Source organism: Molossus molossus, unplaced genomic scaffold, assembly GCF_014108415.1.
Source record: "Molossus molossus isolate mMolMol1 unplaced genomic scaffold, mMolMol1.p scaffold_m16_p_4, whole genome shotgun sequence".
Classification (NCBI taxonomy): Eukaryota; Metazoa; Chordata; class Mammalia; order Chiroptera; family Molossidae; genus Molossus; species Molossus molossus.
Window position 1 is genome coordinate 87,303,544 of NW_023425377.1, and position 18,745 is coordinate 87,322,288.

At 33.8% G+C, this 18,745-nt stretch overlaps 1 protein-coding gene across 6 annotated transcripts; it reads right to left on the reverse strand.

Annotated features, from left to right (window-relative positions):
• Positions 1-2,037: 2,037 nt before the first annotated feature.
• CEP44 (centrosomal protein 44) lies at positions 2,038-18,118 on the reverse strand. Of its 6 annotated transcripts, XM_036240633.1 has the most exons (14): positions 17,996-18,118; positions 16,601-16,627; positions 14,127-14,187; positions 13,251-13,376; positions 12,526-12,664; positions 9,548-9,695; positions 8,238-8,384; positions 7,746-7,862; positions 6,182-6,352; positions 4,943-5,149; positions 4,471-4,546; positions 3,150-3,271; positions 2,855-2,892; positions 2,038-2,119 (listed from the first exon to the last, which is right to left on the reverse strand). In XM_036240633.1, exons 5-14 carry the CDS (start codon positions 12,612-12,614, stop codon positions 2,077-2,079), a joined length of 1,158 nt encoding a protein of 385 aa, XP_036096526.1. In that variant the 5' UTR covers positions 12,615-12,664; positions 13,251-13,376; positions 14,127-14,187; positions 16,601-16,627; positions 17,996-18,118; the 3' UTR covers positions 2,038-2,076. The 6 variants fall into 6 exon arrangements, with proteins under 6 accessions (XP_036096526.1, XP_036096527.1, XP_036096525.1 ...); XM_036240634.1 differs by lacking the exon at positions 14,127-14,187; XM_036240632.1 differs by lacking the exons at positions 13,251-13,376; positions 14,127-14,187.
• Positions 18,119-18,745: the final 627 nt, after the last annotated feature.

Sequence of the window (18,745 nt, forward strand, 5' to 3'; positions counted from 1 at the left end):
AAATTTTCACTTGATAATATATCTTTTACTATATTTTCAATTGATACTTATAATTTGCACACTATATATAAATTGAGAGATTAAAAATCTTTCAAGCCCTAGATGGGTGACTCAGTTGGAATATCATTTGGTACACCAAAAGTTTGGAGGTTCAATTCCAGATCAGGGCACATATCTAGGTTGTGGATTCAGTCCCCAGTAGGGGTACACAGGAAAGGCAACGAATGGATCAATGTTTCTCTCTCTCTCTTAATTCCTCTCTAAAATAAATAAAAACATATCCTTGGGTGAGGATTACAAAAAAAAAGTTTAAATAATCTAACTGTGTGTAAATGTACACTATAGAAAGAAAAAAGAAAATACTGAATGCCAACTATAATCGAAAGTTTTTAAAAATTGTAAAAAAGAAAAAAAAGGAGAGGGAAGGGACAAAGAATATTTACTTTTTCTTCTGTCTTTGCACAAGAAAACTTCAAAAATGTTTGTTTTTTTTTTAAAAAAAAAATGAGCTGAATTTTGCATTGAGATTTTCAAAAGGAAAAATGCGATCCTGGTTTTATGGGATATCGCCCTGGCCCGGTAGCCCAGTTGGTTAGTGTCCTCCCAATACACCATGGTTGTGGGTTCAATCTCTGGTGAGGGTACCTACAAGGATCAACCAACAAATGCATAAACAAGTGGAACAACAAATTGATGTTTCTCGCTCTCTCTCATCAATCAATAAATAAAATATTTATGTTTTAGTAAAAGATAAATACTTTATGTGGCATATGAGCCACAAGGTGGTGCTATAATTCCACGCAGGTACTAATATTTTAGAAGGTAATTGATTTTCTTTTAAGCTCTTGATTTTTATAAATTTTTTGTAACTGAAAATATAAAGCTAGTTGGATTTGTCCTAGAAATATTTACTGAACTCTACTAAGTGCAAGGTTTTATGCTAACTTCAAAAGCTCATAATTTTAAATAAGTCTAATGACTAAGCACATATTAGCATACTAAAAATGCTCCCTTAAAAGTGATTTCTACTTAGAATTTTAACTTACTGTTAATGTTTTATATGTGACAAATTTCAAGTTATACACATATATAATATAAACAGATTGATAAATAATATACAATCGTATGAACTAAATAATAATAAAAGAAAAAGTATTCCACTTTTCCTCCAAAATAATGGAATCAATTTCCTTGAAGATTACCCAGGACGATTATTACATTTTTATTTATAAAGTTAAATAATAATAATAATAATAATAATAATGTGTTTAGTAATTTAAAGTAAATTTCTTTTTCCCTTGATTTAACTTTAAGACTTTTTCTCTCTCCAGAAAAATATATTACTTCCCATGACTTAAAAAAAACAAAAAAACACCGCACTGTGTATCTTGTAATACTGGACGGCCACCATCTGTGTCTGTGCTGCTGGTCTTAAAATGTGTTACAGAATAGAGCACTAAAATCCTCAGCACGCTTTTCACAGTGAACTTTCCGACCTGCTTCTAAATACGAAAGAAAATCATGCCCTTACTTTCGCAGTGTTAACTGAAAATGTGTTGCTGCTTTTTCATTAAGCATGAGATTGTTGTATTTTTGTTTTATTTCATTTTCAATGAGCATTTTTAACTTTTCATTACAACATATTCATCAGGACAGATGGCAAAATGGTATGTACGACAGCCTCCTGGGTACAATATGCAAGTCCCAGTTGGAGTGTTTCCAACAGGATGTAAACTATGGTCCTGAAGCCTGTACTTTAAAAAACATATTACTTAGCACACCGCCAACAAATGTCAACACAAGAATACAGCACTGTAATGACTTCACTCCGTAAAAGACATGCACTGGCACATAAGTTTTCCTAAGGAAAAGTAAAACAGAGTAAAAGCAGATAACCATAGCACAAAAATAATCAAGAATTTATTCAATATTGAATGAAAAAGCTCATATACCAAATGGAATTAAAATTCTTAACAAAAATATTGCAGTATATTAACATATACAGAGAATTCTTAAAATATACAACATGTACAGTAGCCAAAATCCTGGAAAAGTTCATGTAGAAAAATTCTATAATTAGTGATTTGAACCTTTCAGCAACTCTGCAGTTTCTTCAAACCTGAAAAACAATAAATAATACATTAAATAAATATCATAATGAGGCATAGGTTTTAAGTTGCTAAAATTATGCTTTTGAGCCTAAAATAAATTTCAATACTTCTCTTATTTATAGGTATAGTTACTGTTAATAATTAAGTATACTATAGCCAGAAGGGAGGTATAACGATTAGAGTTAATTAGTAGTCTTTATTTCTGGGAGCATTAAGCTATTTCAATACTTCTCAAATTTCAAAAAAATATTATAGTTTTTAAAGTAGCAGGCTACCTAATAAATATAATTTCACATTTCCTTTCAACTGCTCTTTAGATACAAGTATCATTTTTAGTATTACCTTACCAATAACTTTCTAAAAAACCCTACCAATACTTTAACAATGCTTGAAGTGTCTCCAAAACTATCCATCTACATATATTTACTATTTTGATAAATCAATTATCAAAATTAGATAATCCCCTTGATTAACTATCAACCAAAAATATCTCTGCACTCTTTAATCTGAAATTAATTCTATTAACCATGTTTTACATCACTCGTTGGAAACCAAAACAGTGACTCATCTCACAAACACATAACTGTAGGTGGATTTATTATCCACTAGAGTCCTAAAGGAAATTCCACACCTGATCGAGAGACCTTTAAGGTTTGAAACACATATGCACATTCTACATACACTGCAATCCAATACAATTCCCTACAGAGAAATGAATTTCTGTTGCCCTTTCCGTTACTTACATTTTTTTCATCCTTTCCATTTTCTGGATTGTTGTTTCCTTTAATTTAAAAAGCAACAAATTTAGGCAATTTCTCAAAGTAAAACATCATCAAAGATGGACCATGAGCATATAAAACAGTCTAAAACCCTGCATTAAGCATTGTTTACTTATCACAAAGAATTTTTTATGAGATATTAAGATATACACGGTTTCACTATTTTTCTTGCCAATGACATCTACAACTAAATCTCATGCTTGCTTGTTTTCCTGTCCTTCACAAGGAAATCATCTAAGCAGTTGCCAGTTTTTCTTACCTCTGAAATATCTTTCAAACCAAAGTAATTAACAGTTGAGGTTCTGGGAGTTGAATCTATTGATACTGTACTATAACTGGAAGACAGAGGAATATTTGCTTCCCTCTCTTGGCTTTTTCTGTCTGTGAAGAAACATATTTTTAGGTTATTGTTTCCTTTCACAGTGGAGTCAAATATCTAATAATGTTATGAATGTATAAAAGAAAAAAATATATTTTAATATAAATGTTTAACATATTTAATATAAAATGATTACTGGTATACAGAGGAGTTTTTAATATTCTTCTAAGATAATGACGTACATATAAAGACCTAGATGTAAAAAATTGGCCAATAATAATTACAAAAGGCAATATTATCTTCATCATGATAGCAATCAATTGAATAAATAGGTAAGTTTATTTTTAAATTAAAGCTATTAAATCATGGCAAAACCTCCCTACAACTGAATCAATTACAGAAAAGACAAGCTCCTATCAAATCAATCAATAGGCTTGAGGACCATTTGGCTACAACCGAAGCCAGGAAAAAAAATGTAGATATCCCTTTAAACAGTTTTATTGTAAGCCCACACAGGCAACCTCAATTAGGGAACGAAGTATTACCACATGAGGACTGAAACAACTAAAAAGACTTTTACTTTCCTCTCTCATAGAGCCAGTGCCTTTTGTCTACTTCTCTTGCCTATTTGCTCCATTCCTCTGATCACCATGAACTTGGACAAAATGCCCAACCCAGGCTAAACATCACTTGATGTATTATCCTTGGTTTCCTAATTCCAAATTTCCAAGGAACACAAAATTATTTGGCTCAACCCCTTTTATATTGTTATTCCCTGGATTAGGGAATTACCACTCCTGATCCAGTTATTTGAGCTCAGGGGTCAAGATCACACGGCACAACTTTGAAGACTAGCTACATCCCACTCCTTTAGCAGGCTGTAGGCTGTTTACAGGTTACTGCCAAATATGTTTTCTTCTCTTACATATAGTATTTAAAGCTACTACTTTAAGTTTAAACTAGAAACTTGAAGATCCATTTTTACTATTCTATAGCACTAAAAAGGGTAAAACATCACTAAAAGTCTGCAGTTTTGTACACTAGAGTTTAATCAACCACTATGTCATGTAAGACATGTAAGCTGGCTTCTTTAGCAATCCTTGGCTTCAGTAGTCTGTAAGTTTAATATTTTCTTTGTTCCTAGGAGCTTCGTAGTTTCTAAAATGTAAGGCTTGGGAATATTAAAATTACCAAATACCTACAAAAAGTATTTTTCTAAACTCCCAACTATACCACCAATATTAATACCATAAGAACTTACCAGGTTTCAGAATATCCATGTTACTACTACAAGCACAGTCTTCATTCATTTCATTATAGTCTATATATTCATCATTCTGAAATAATATAGTTTAGTATTTAGCATGAAATGAAGAGAAAAATGTTCTTATTTTATATTACTGCTAAACATTTTTACAGAATATAAAATAATTTCAAGCTTTTCTTAAAAAGCAAACATTATTTTCCCTCATTTTAAATACTTTAAGTACTAATAGCTCTAAAAGCTCAATTTATAGGTTTGCCAGATTATCTTAGTTGATGAAGAAAAAAACAATAGCCAAGACAACAGCAATAAAACAGGTTGTGTCTAAATAGGACTTCATTCCCACTAAGCATTTTCCCATTACCTCAATATTCTCTTATTTAGCATTTCCAGAGGAATACACACACAATAATAAATAAAAGCTTCGTTGTATCTGAGATATCCCATAAATGTTAAGGAAAGAAAATACCTTTTTGGACAAAAGCAATTCTGTTTCAAGAAGGGTGACACGACTTAGAAGATTGGTCCAGGTTTTTTCATCTACCATCACTTTTCCTTTCATTTTTTCTTCCAAACAGTCTAATCTGTACTCTATCTGAGTCAGTTTCTTAAGCTTTTCTTGGCATTCGGCAAGCATAGTCTGTACTGCAGTAATCTCAGGATTAACTTTTATATCCTAAAATGATTAGAAAGATTAAAAATATTACGCAAACGGAAATTCTTTTAAAAGTCAATGTATTCCCACTTGCATGGTGTTATTTCAAGAGTTACAATAGACAAGGCAGCATGAGAGTTAAGACTGCTACTCTGGAGGCAGATTGCTTGGACACTTACACTAGCTCATCTAACACGTGTGACCTTGATGCTTCAATTTCCCTACTAAGAAAAACAAAACAAAACAGTTCCTACTTCATATGGTTCCTGTGAAAATTAAATAGTCGTTTTCATAAGGCTCTTTAGAACACTGGGTAGTACAATAAAACTGTCACTAACAAGCTTCTTGTAACAACACCTAGCACGAAGCTAAGAGGAAATGACCAAGAGATGACAGTGCATCGAAACGGTTGTTTGCTATAAATAGGAACCAAGCCTAATGGCCATCTGGTAGTTTTATAAATGCCAACTTTATATTGAGATGTACAGACGTCACAAGACACAGAAGATAGATAGCAAAAGGAGTTTTAGCAGAAGCAGTAAAGATTAGACACCACAATAGGGTCTGTGGCAATACAGCGATAAAAAAGGTTCTCTAAGAGAGAAAAGGACATGTAGGGCCCAAAAGGAAAATGAAAAGGCAGTAGTGTACCAGTTTTTTCCATTCATCAAGATAGGGAATAGGGCCCTGGCCGGTTTGGCTCAGCGGTTGGAGCATCGGCCTGCGGTACAGAAGATAGGGAATAGGGAATAGAGAACCTTTAGTGTACAAAGCAATATATCTTTTTATCTCATTAAACTAAATACCTTGAAGACAAGTACTGTATCTTCATCATCTCTGCATTACACATATTCCCTAAACATAACTAGTAAATAATATCTGTCAAGTTATATTCAGTAAGACTTACTGATTCTTGAGTAACAGTAACAAAAATAAAGTGTCGTGATTAATAATTCAAAAGGCCAGAGATATTCCAAAGTTTAGACGCTGAAGTAAACATGTACATCGAAGTAAGAAATATTGGCATCTGTTAAAGAAATCCCAAATTCTTACTTGTGGCTTAGACTTGATTTCAGGAGCCTTTTCTTCAGGAATTTTTGTGTTAGTATCCTTTAAGTCACACACAGCAAATGCCTCATTCATGTCTGTTACTGAACCTAACGTATCATCAGGAATCTTAATACCATCTTCATTGTAGATGTGACGGATCACCACCGCTTTCTTCTGCAGAGAAAAAACAGGCAGAGCTGCTCCAGTGTTGCCCTCACAAAATTATTTTACACATACACATAGTCACTTTGCAAAAGAACATCTTTTCTTCACTTTAAGATTTATAAAAGCTTAAATGATCACATATAATGTATATACCAGGCATTAATTAAGCTATTAATATTAATATGTTATGAGTGATGATTGTGGTTATGATCTTTTAAAGCATTCTTATATATTAGAAAAATATTGAATATTTCTTCAATGATGTCGGGGATTTGCTGCAAATTGTTTCAGGTTTTGGGGAAAGATGATGGGAAAAGTGGTTATAATAAATAAAGACGAAACAAAACACGCCAAGAGTTTTGATAAATTGCTGAAAGTGGAAATAAGTACTTTTGTAAATATTTGAAACGTCCCATAATAAAAAGTTATTTTAAGAACAATTTTATCATCAAAAAAGTTACCACATAATTCACATTTAAATAATCAAGAACTGCCTCTGTGAATAGGACTTGTTACAATTTATTTTTATTAAACAAACCACAAAATTTCAGACCTTCAGCTAACCAGTGAAACTTAATAATGACAAGGGGAAAGTCCTGAGAGTAAAGATTAGGTCAAATTATGCATTTACACTGGACTCATTCAGCTACAGGTGCTCAAAGCAGGTAAGGGCAGGGAAGCTATCCACAAAGAGAAGATGCTCAAAATATTAACCCAAAACCCAATTATAGGTTTGGGAACTGTCAATCATTGGATACTTCACATTCCTGACAGAGAAATATGAACACAGGTACGTGAATCATGATACCCTATAATTAATGGTATGTTCTTTATATGTTCCCATGTTGTGGAAAGACTAGATACATAATTAATTAGGAGTAACTTTTCACAAGCACATAATATAACATCCCCAAATCATTGCTATTTTATCTGGGAAATAAGGCAGAAATAGGAATTAGAAATATAAAGAGAAAGTTTGTTCCATTCTACATCTCTACCCTCCTCTTACAACTTTTGGAATATTCCCCAGATAACATGTGGTATGCATTGTTAACAAATCCTTATAGTATAATATCTAACTATGTTTTAACCAGCTGCTAGCTACAAAAGTGAACCTTGTACATTGGATTAATTAGGTGGGTAACTTTTGTTTTTTTCTTTATTGATTTTAGAGAAGAGGAAGGGAGAGAGAGATAGAAACATCGATGAGAGAGAACATCGATTGGCTGCCTCCTGCACGCCCCCCCCACTGAGGATTTTGCCCACAACCTGGGCATGTGCCCTGACTGGGAATCAAACCGGCGACCTCTTGGTGCATGGGTCAGTGCTCAACCACTGAGCCACACCGGCTGGGCAGGAGGGTAACTCTTAACAGTACGATATACTCTCTATATTTTCCGACCTTTCCTGAAGTCATAAACCTGTTGTCAGTGCCAGCAGGTTCTGTAGATGTCTTCTCATTGCTTGAAGAAGGTTCTGTCTTAACAAAATTAATTTTCTTCCTTTGTTGTGATGGAGTCTAAAAACAAAGTGTGAAGACGTAAAAAATTTTGTGTGGAATCATTATGATATTTAAATGTTATCATTTAAATTTTTATATACGAAATAATATGACTGTCAAATAGTGAGTCTATGAAACTACATGTCTTTTGAAAAACTAAAAAGTGATGAGAATGTACTGTTTGAACTGTTAGTTTAGTACTGGTAGCTCCAAGTTACAAATGTGTGAATATAAGTGACCAGTATTTAAAGCAAACACCAGGTATTATAAGGTCACACAAATCTGTGAATAATGCAATAATTACACTATTATTAGTTTGCTGTCTAGGGTATTGATTTTATGCATTAAAATACTGGCCACTAGCATAAGCTAAAATCTATTAAGAAAAATTACCTTCTCCAGACTACTCAACTCCTTGTGCTTTTTCATCACACAATTCAAAATATCGCAGATAATTTGGATTTTCCATTCTGCAAATCCACATTGGAGAAACTGTTTTTTCGTCAAGATTGGTTTATAATTAAATTGATCACGAAGAAGCTATAAAGAGGGAATAGATCAACAAAAAATTGGGAACAATCTCTTTCAAAAATCCAAAATAATAAATGGTCACCTGGTCAGGGAGGCCTTTTACTTAAAAAGTACTAGAGAGATTTATAGGGGTGGTGTGAGCCCTGACCAGGTAGGAGAGGTATCTAGCTAGAAGCAGGTAGCTAGGGCTATACAAAAAATAGATGGCTGTCCAGAGAGATGGGAAAATATAACCAATGATCAAAAGTTATAATATCCTAATAGGTACTAGAAATATTCCTTTGCTCACTTTAGAATAAAAAAATACCATACCATTTATGTCAGAAAACCATAGTTTTATTTGTTTATAATTCTCCCACTACATAATTTTTTAGACAAGTCAGTAGGCCTCTGAGTTTCAACTTCTCATTTGTAAAATGAGAGTAACAGACTACTAGATCAGTAATTTTCAAAACCTACTATTGAACCCCAGGATTTCTAGAAGTGCCTGTTAGGCTTCCACAGAAGTTTTTTTGTGTGAAAGACAAAGAAAGAGAAGAATAACAACAGAGTTTCTAAACGTAAAAGCTCTCATTGCATTAAATGCAACTTACTACTTAAAAAGGAAAGAAAATATATGTGATTTGATAAGTGGGTTTTACCATTTTTAAAAAAGTTTAATAAAACTAGATTACTTGAGCAAAAATTAATAATAATAAGTAGGGTTTTTTAAAAACCAAATATGAGATTAAATGCAGTGTACATAATATACATACAAATACTAGGGTAGATATAAGACATGGTCCCAGACCACAAGGAATACAAAATCTCAGTCAAAGCTGTAGTTCCTCCTTACAAACAACTAAATTAACTCATAATTCTATGAACCACACTTTACTCAATAAAACCACATTTCTCTCTCATTCCTTCCAGCATACCAAATTTTATTAAAATTTGGTGTAAAAAAGGGCAAGTGATCCCAATGACAAATACTTATCAGTTGTCATATTTAACAGTAAGAAACATAAAGCAAACTTTAATTACATCTTGATTGCAATAGGCACTGCACTTAAATGAGGTAAATGCATATGAAAATACTGCTACATATATTTAAGAAGTTATTATAAAGACATTAATCTTAAAACACCATCAAGGACAATAAAACGATTATTATTTCATGGACTCAAACATACCTTATAGACAGTATCTATAAAGCGCAAGTCATTCTTTGCTATGAGCTCTACATTGGATTCCACCAGAAGTTCTGCTACATAAGGTGAATATGAGGTAAGGGAATAGCTAATGATGGGCAAAGATGCTGCTGTATCTCCCTTAACCAAACTGTTAAGGCAAAAAAAGAAAAATATTTTTAATGAGCATAATTCCACAAAGTTGGGAAATCAGGAAAATATAAGAATTACTGTCAATAATTTATAACATTATAGTCATAATAAGTCATGCACAAGACCCTTTAGATTCTATCCCCTAGGTTAAGTCAGTCTAGCCAAATTACTATGAAATTCTATTATTAATTTGCTCAAATAATTATGATAGTTCTTTAATACCAACAGAAAATCAAGAACACTTTCTCTTAATAAAACAAATGTACCATCTTACAGTGCTCTTGCAAACACTTGTTACCTTACCTCATATGATTTTTACCACAGACTGCAAAGGTAAAATATTATGAATTCTAAGTTATAGATGAGAGAAACAGGGCTGGGATACTGTAACTAGGCTGATCAGTATCTTTCACTTGTATCAGGCCCCTGTGAAATCAGTACCTTATTAGATTACACTAATTCCTCCAGTCTAGAAAGGTATCTCACTTTTCTCTGCCTGTTATTCATTCTTCATAAGTCATTTGTCAGATTTCAAACTTTCCATGAAGCCCATCCTCAACGTTCTGATCCATATTTGTCTCTCCCAGAATGATTCCCAGTCTATTCAGTATCTGATGCCTCATGCTGTTTTGTACTGTTTTCTAATTGTCTACACATATGAATCTCATTTGCTCCATGTGAAGTAGCTTCATAGACTCTCCCACAACAAAGCATAGGAGAGACTGGTTCAATTAGCTAGTTATATTTGTTCAACTGAAGTAATAATGCGCTTACATAAAACATTTGTTTTCCACAAAATTCAAGATGTACATAAATCTCCCTATTCCAATCCCAATTTTTTTTTAATAAGGCAGAGAACAAGTATATGATGATAGCATTACAATTTGCTTTTCAGGACAAATATAAATTGTTTCTCTTTTATGTTTATGGATACAATAATATTTTACTCAATGAGAAAACTGCTCTGGCAACCTTGTCTATCTATAAAACAGTTTAAAAAAAGGGGAAACAAACAAAAGATAAACCTTTGAACAGCAAAATCTGTCCCATTTTATGAACATTATGAATAGAAGACAGCCAGGTCTGCATTTAACATCTCATATAAAACAACCTCAAAATCCTGGTTATCTAGTTTCTAAGGACTTTGATTAGAAACAGTAAGAAAAACGGGTATTATAAACTGGCATACCAAAACAAAAACCAGCAAATCACAAGAAAAAATTTTTAAATGGGAAAAAGTAGAGAGAGTAAAAATGTGTGTTTACGTGAGGGCAGCAATCTGAAGAAGCATCAAGTAGCATTACCTATCTCAGCCGACCCTGCAGATGTTACTGTGCTATGAAAAAATCTAAAAATTATTGTTCTGAATCTCAGATCAATAAGAAAATCAAATGTTTAAACAATGTACTCAGAAGAAAGAAAAATAATCGGCATCTTTTAGAATTAATCCTATACAAAATGTCTTAAAATATTGATGGTTAAGGTGGTAAGAAGAAACCTTGACTACTCAAACTAGTTAAGTATCGGCAAGACTAGACAGTAGAGATTTCCCTCTTTTGAGGTACCAACCTGATTGGTACATGCTATGGAAACATATATGAAATATATCCTGCTTCTCATATACAATGCATATAATAACAGTCACTAGAGCTTAACTTTCTCCTTGCTCTCTTCACTATCCTTTCATTTGCAGTCATGCCTCAATGTTAACTCTTCCTAGTGTACAATCAGAACATCCCTTTTTATATGTAAAGTCCACTACCCTGGACTCTACTTAGTAATTGGTTTAACCAAGACTCACTCTACTACTTGACCATATACCTAATCCCTTGACACTCATTGAATAAATGTCTAATTAGCTTCTAATATGTGCCAAGCATCATTCTAGATATAAGGATACTACAGTGAACAAAACTAAGTACTGGACATCAACTTACTTTCTAGAGGGGGAAATACTTAATCAATGAATATCCCAAGAAAGAAGACACAGAAGTATCAGGGGATAGAGGATTACAGGAATACCATATTAGACTGGCATGAATATAGAAGAAATGTACGTTGCTACATTCTACAAAAGCAAGTAAGTCATACTTGGAGAGTGGAAATTAAAGCAAAATGTTCAAAATGGGGTCTGTTATCATGAGTTAGCTTAATAATCTTCAGGCAAGATATAAGTTGTCATAAGAAATCTATTAAGTAGAATCTTCCAAATCATAAAGAAGCACTATCCAACTGAATGTGAGAGGATAGTAAGTTATATAACTAATTAATTCATTATATATCTATGAGTTTAAAAGTCATACAGAGATCATACATTATACTGACGTATATTTTGCTGCTACTTGTAAAAGGTGTTTTAAATTTCCAGAGTTGGACTTTTTATTTATTTAAATCCTCACCTGAGGATATTTTTCTATTTATCTTCAGAAAAAGTGGGAGGGAGAGAGAGGGACAGAAAGGAAGAGAGAGAGAAACACTGACATGAGAGGGACACATCAACTGGTTGCCTCTTGCATGACCTCAATCAGGGCGGAGGACGAACCACAACCAAGGTACATGCCCTTGGCCAGAATCAAACCACGACTCATTGGTCTGTGGGCCCACACTCTAATCGCTGAGCCAAACCAGCCAGGGCAAGTTGGATTTTTAAAAATTCATACTTAGAAATAAGCTCCTGTAATTCCCTGCTTTCTATATTTTAATCATTTTAAGAAAAATTTAAAAGTACCCAGATAAAATCAGTGTCTTTATTAGATGCTCCCTCATGCCAAATATTATATCAAATCATTACCAAAAAGACTACAAATAAGTTTTATATTCTAGCTTACCCTACACAATCCACCTCTTGAGGATAGTTTAGTGAGCGAAGCACTTGTTCTAGGTTCCGTAAGCTTCTTTTTAAGTCACCTGTTGCCATTATTTAATATTACATTCCGCTCTAGCCTTTGAAATATTCTAATGTTTCACCTGAAAGTAAATATCCATAAAACACTGGTTAAGTTTGTGTACTTTTTAAGCTTCTCTCTTCTATGTTTTTCACATTTCCTATAGGTACTTACCATATTTATCTTATCTTAGCTATTTCTCCCCTAACTGATCCCTTTGGGTCTAGTACTGCCTAGTATCTACCATAGTATTCCTGAGTATAAGGTGTGCTTTTCCCCCAATATTTTTTCCGTAAAAAGAAAATTTGCCTCACATTCATGCTCTTGTAATGTGTTTCACACATGATACTCTTCCAGATACTTTATACTGAACAATAAAGTACCATCTGGGAAGACACATCAACCTGAAATAGTCTCCATTAATGACTATTTTGGATGCTTATAAAGGCTACATGAAACAAAATCAGTAAGGGAGGAGGGTGTTGGGGGGGGAAAAAAAAGAAGAAATATCTGTAACAAAAATAAATTAATTAATTTTAAAAATCAGTAAACAATGGAGACAGAATTTAGCACAGATTTAGTCATTATTCCCAGGGCTCTGACCCCATGCGGTTGACTATAAGGTGCTTTGGTTAAAAAACAAGTTATTAAAAACCATATATACTCACCAGGGCAAACAGAACTAGAGGGATTCCACATGACAGAAGAGGTATCAACAGAATTTTGGAAGATGGAAAGCAGATGGATGAGTGATAATCAACCTAGCAGAGCACAGACAGGCCAATCCCATCTGTCTATTTAGGAGAAAACCAACAGCAGCAAGATAAGTTCAGAAATGAGGGGCCCCTTACAGTTCTGCAAGGGGTAAGGCCAGGGGGTGTTGAAATAAGGATTACTTGAAAGTTCATATAAACAGCTGCTAAATCCTGGATTTTTACTTTCCCTCCTCTCTCTGACATAACTTGCTCAGCTGGGCAACTAACTGCCTCTCTGCTTCCTTGGGTTTCGCTGTCCTCTAGTTTATAAAGTTGTTTCCCATGTATATATGAGTTAACTCTGATACTTTTATACATATATACTGGAATTGAATGGTTAAGTAAATGGATGGCTGAAAAATAGGAGCCAGGTTTCTCAATGGTGGAGTGAAAATTTACAGATAAGCAAGGGGCGGAGACTAGAATAAGCCATGCCTAATGGACTAGTTAGAGACATCAATATGAATTCATGTTTAGCTTAATATAGATACAGATAGTTTCATACTGAAATATTTATAGAACTGTGGATATAGACAGCTTATTATATACACATATATTTCCTTTCTCTGCCAGCTGAAAGTGACTAAAAGCAACGACACCCCAGTAGCAAAGAGCACACATGGCATCCAGATCCTGTGTGTAATGCTATTCTCCAATAAAAGGAACCAAGGCTCCCTGGAGAAACGGCCAATTGTAGGACTCAGGCAGAGAATATGCAAAATAAACTTGAAGCATTATGTAGTTCCAAAAAGTAAGAAAGTACACACAAAACAAACAAACCAATCTGACATTGATGGGAGTATGTCAAAACGGCGCAGGAACCAAATGAAATAGCTCCCAGTGGTCAAAGCTAAAACAATTTGAACAACAAAATTAATAAAATAGTATCAAATTATTACCCACAGTATAAAACAAAGTCAATCAGTATAATTCAATACATTAACAAATAGAGGAAAAAATCTTATACTATTTCAAGACGCAGAATAGGTATTTATATAATTATATAATTCTTATGACACCAGAAGTAGAAGGGAACTGACTGCATTTGATGAAAGTTATCTACAGAAATCTCTTGCAAACATCATAGATCATAATAGTGAAATACTGAAAATGTTCTTCCTGAGACTGGGAATGAGGCAAGCTTATCTAGTCTTGGCATTACTATTCAACATTATGCTAGAGGTAGTGCACCAGACAAAAGTTCAATAATAAGAAATAAAAGGAATAAAAACTAAAAAGGAAGAAATAAAAATGTCATTATTCACAGATAACATAACTGTATATGAAGAAAAAAAGTCAAAGGAAGTGAATTTAGCAACGTTGCTGGATAGAAGGCCAACTGTATTTTACTGTAGTCCCCAAATAATTTAAAAATGTTTAAAATTTATATATGTATAAGTAATTCCACTATAGCCTCAATAAATCATAAAAATGTGAATAAATCTAGAAAAGATATGTAAGAAAGACCTCAAAACAAACAAACAAAAAAACCCATAAAAGTTGCCTTAAATAAAAGAGGTATTTCCTTGAACAAGGATTGGAAGACTCAATAAACTGATCCATAGATTCAATGCATTCCCTTTCCCCCTGCCCAAAAGAGTCTCTGCAGTTTTTCTTAGGTAGAAATTGACAAGTTGAGTCTAAAATTTATGTAGAAGTGCAAAAAATAAAGAATAACGATCAAGATCAAAATTGGAGACTTAATAACTGTATATCAAGATTCAGTATAAAGTTAAATTTGGATTTAGTGAAAAGATGTACAAACAGAACAATAGAACAGAATAGAGACTAGAAACAGACAATGCGTATATTGACACTAGATTTACGATAAACTTGATGCTGAGTAGCTCTGGAGAAAGGATGGTCTTTTTCCATAAATGATACTTTGTCAATTGAATATCCAGATGGAATAAATAAAACTTGAACCCCTGATGTAAAGGGTACCTCACATCCTTCACAAAATTAATTTCAGGTTTGTTGAAGATCTAAATGTAAAATATAAGACAACCAGGTTTTCTGGAGATCACAGAGTAGAATAATTTTTATGAGCTTCAGGTACAGAAAGATTTCGTATGACTTATAAAATGAAACACATTAAAATTAGTAACTTCTGTTCATCAAAAGACACCTTTCGGAGAGTAGAAAGATAAGTCATTGAGTGGGAGATGATGCTGTCATATATATATAAAACCAACAAAAAGATTCATATCTAGAGTATATAAGTAAATTCTTACAAAACAATAAGAAAAAGAAAGACAACTCAATAGAAAAACGGGAAAGAGACCCGAATAGGAACTTGACAGAAGAGTAAACATGTGAAAAGATACTCAATCTGATTATTAGAAAATTAAAAAGTAAATAAAAAAATATGAGCCTATAGAAAATCTGAAACCCACAGAATGCTGTGAAAGGGTAAATTAAAAAATATGTATGATAGAATAATATGTATTTATACATGTGTGTGCACCAAAAGGCATGGAAAATATTTGATATTTTATTTTTATTATTTTTTTGTCCTTTATTGATTTTATAGAGAGAGGAAGGGAGAGGGAGAGATAGAAACACTGATGAGAGAGAATATCGAATGGCTGCCTCCTGCATGTCCCCCACTGGGGATCCGGCCTACAACCTGGGCATATGTGCTGACCGGGAATCGAACCGGTGACCTCCTGGTGCATGGGTCGATGCTCAACCACTGAGCCACACTGGCCAGACAATATTTGGCATTTTAAATAAAATGTGGTTTGTTTTTAATTCCAAAGAAATTATTGTCATGAAATTATATTTTGAAATGCCTCTTTTTATTCCATGTGGCAGATTCTCAAAGAAAGATTATTCTCTATGGAGGTATTCATAAAATAAATAAGTAGATTTAAAAAAATAGTTAAGGGCCGGACTGGTGTGGCTCAGTGGTTGAGTGTCGACCCATACACCAAGAGGTTGCTGGTTCAATTCCTAGTCAGGGCACTTGCCCAGGTTGTGGGCCAAATCCCCAGTGGGAAGCATGCAGGAAGCAGCCATTCGATGTTCTCTCTCATCAGTGTTTCTATCTCTCTCTCACTCTCCCTTCCTCTCTCTCTAAGAATCAATAAAGAAAAAAAATAGCTAAGAACTTTTGCTAGAAAGAGATGAAAGAGATACAGTTTATCTAAACTATAAGTCTATAGTCAACCAGTAAGGCAAAACTCAATAACACATTTAAAAATATCTATTTATAACTATCCATAAACAATTCATAGAAGGAAAATAATATATAACAATACCTAATGAATCCTTTGGGAATGAAGCTCCTTTAAAGTTCAGTCATTGACATTAAAAACAAAACAGAACAATTCATAAATCAGGTAGAGTTAGTTTGATCTTTTCCCCCAGTCAACCTTCCAGCAGTTGCCCAGGATACAAATCATCTCCTTATCAGTGGTTCTCAACCCTCCTAATGCCGGGACCCTTTAATACAGTTCCTCATGTTGTATGTGGGCGTATCTGCATGTGGGAAGACCTGCCTGGAGACAGATAGAGGAAAGGTGTCTGGGTTCCTAAGACCATCGGAAATATGTGTTTTCCGATGGTCTTAGGCGTCCCCTGTGAAAGGGTCATTCAACCCCCAGTTGAGAACCGCTGCCTTACATACATAACTAAAAACAATAAGGCTAACAATGTGCAAAATCCTAAATTTGGTAAACTTTTTAGTTTAAGTCCCTAACCACCCAATTCTGAACCCTTTTCCCATTTTAGGAACACAGCATCTTCCTGATCCAAGTCTCCTCTCCTTTATCAATATGGTAAAGGACAGGTTTTTGAACATTATATATTATTTTAATCCTCACCCAAGGATATTTTTCTTTTTATCTTCATACAGAGTGGAAGGGAGAGAGAGAAACATCAATGTGAGAGGGACACATCAATTGTTTGCCTCCTGCACGACCCCGACAGGGGCGGGGACCAACCGAAACCGAGGTAGGTGCCCTTGGCCAGAATTGAACCCAAGACTCACTGGTCCACAGGCCAATGCTCTACCGCTGAGCCAAACCAGCCAGGGCTGAATATATTTTTTTATACAGTCATTCATGTGTTTTAATCACTATTTTTAAGCCAATTAATTACTTCAACTAAACATTTACATCTTTAGGCAAAAGGAATTTCGGGTATTGTCAAATGGCAGATAACTAGGAAAAATAGAAAGTAATCCTCAGATCACATTATAAAAAATACTGGCCAAAAGGGCAAACCTTATTTAACATCATTTAGGATGATTGGGGGATAGATGGACGTATGGAAGTAGTAACAGAGGTGGCTTCCCACAACCATGACCAGACTTTATTTTCCAGGAAAAGATGAAGTGGGAACTAATGTGGCTGTAACTGCAAAAAATATATATTCTTAGATACTGTCATTGGCAGATATAATAGATCTGAGATTGTTTCAAGTTCCAGGCCCTTCTATCGCAACATATTTCTTGTAGGGGCACCTTTTCCCCTAAGACATTCTATAATTTTAATATAAATTGTATTTCTTCCCACAGACTTCCTTTAATCCTTCCAGATGTATATTCCATCTTCCCAGTACATGTAATTTCGTTTTATTTAACACTATAGGATTTTTCCATCTTTCCTTTCTCTGAAGTTCTGGAACATATATCAACGTCTCATAATTTCTACCTGTGGTAATGGAATTTCTGACAACAAAGTATGTTCCTGGAATACATCCTCTTCAGTACCAGAAGAATAAATATTTTGAAGAAGAGTAAGATACAAGTACAGCTTGGATCTGTAGGTGAAGGAGACAAGTGATGAAACAGGGCATAACAAAATTAAGGGATAAAAATATGAATGTTATAGAAAAAATTACAGTTACTGCTCTACATTTTCATGAAAGGCTTTACTGAGTCTATTACAAATTAAAAATTAAGATGTTAAAAGAAGTCAATCTGTAACTTAGGCACATTTTAACATAGTACTTTCAGAGATGAACAATAATATAACTGGAAAAAATGATTAATATTTACACTTTATAAGCCTTTTCAAAGAAAATTAAAAGAGGAAGATACTACTCAGCCTATAGCACAGATTCAGCCATTAAGATGGTCTCAATATTGCTTCCTAGCTTCCTCTAAAGTGCTCTCTCTCTGCAAGTCAGATCTGCCCAATTGAACCCAATTTTTAATGTAGCTAGATTTCACGGCTGTTGGAGGCCATTCAATGTTTCCCAGTGGAATGGAATGCCATTAACTCAGAGTGATTTTTGCACAGAATGAAGTAACTACACTGACTATAATGATTATGGTTGATGACTAAGTTTGTGACACAGCTCATAACGCTAGATATTATCTAAAAACCATGTATCAAAAACGGAGGAGTAGAAAGAGGAAAACTTAAGTTTATATAACTAAATATATTTGGGAAATACTG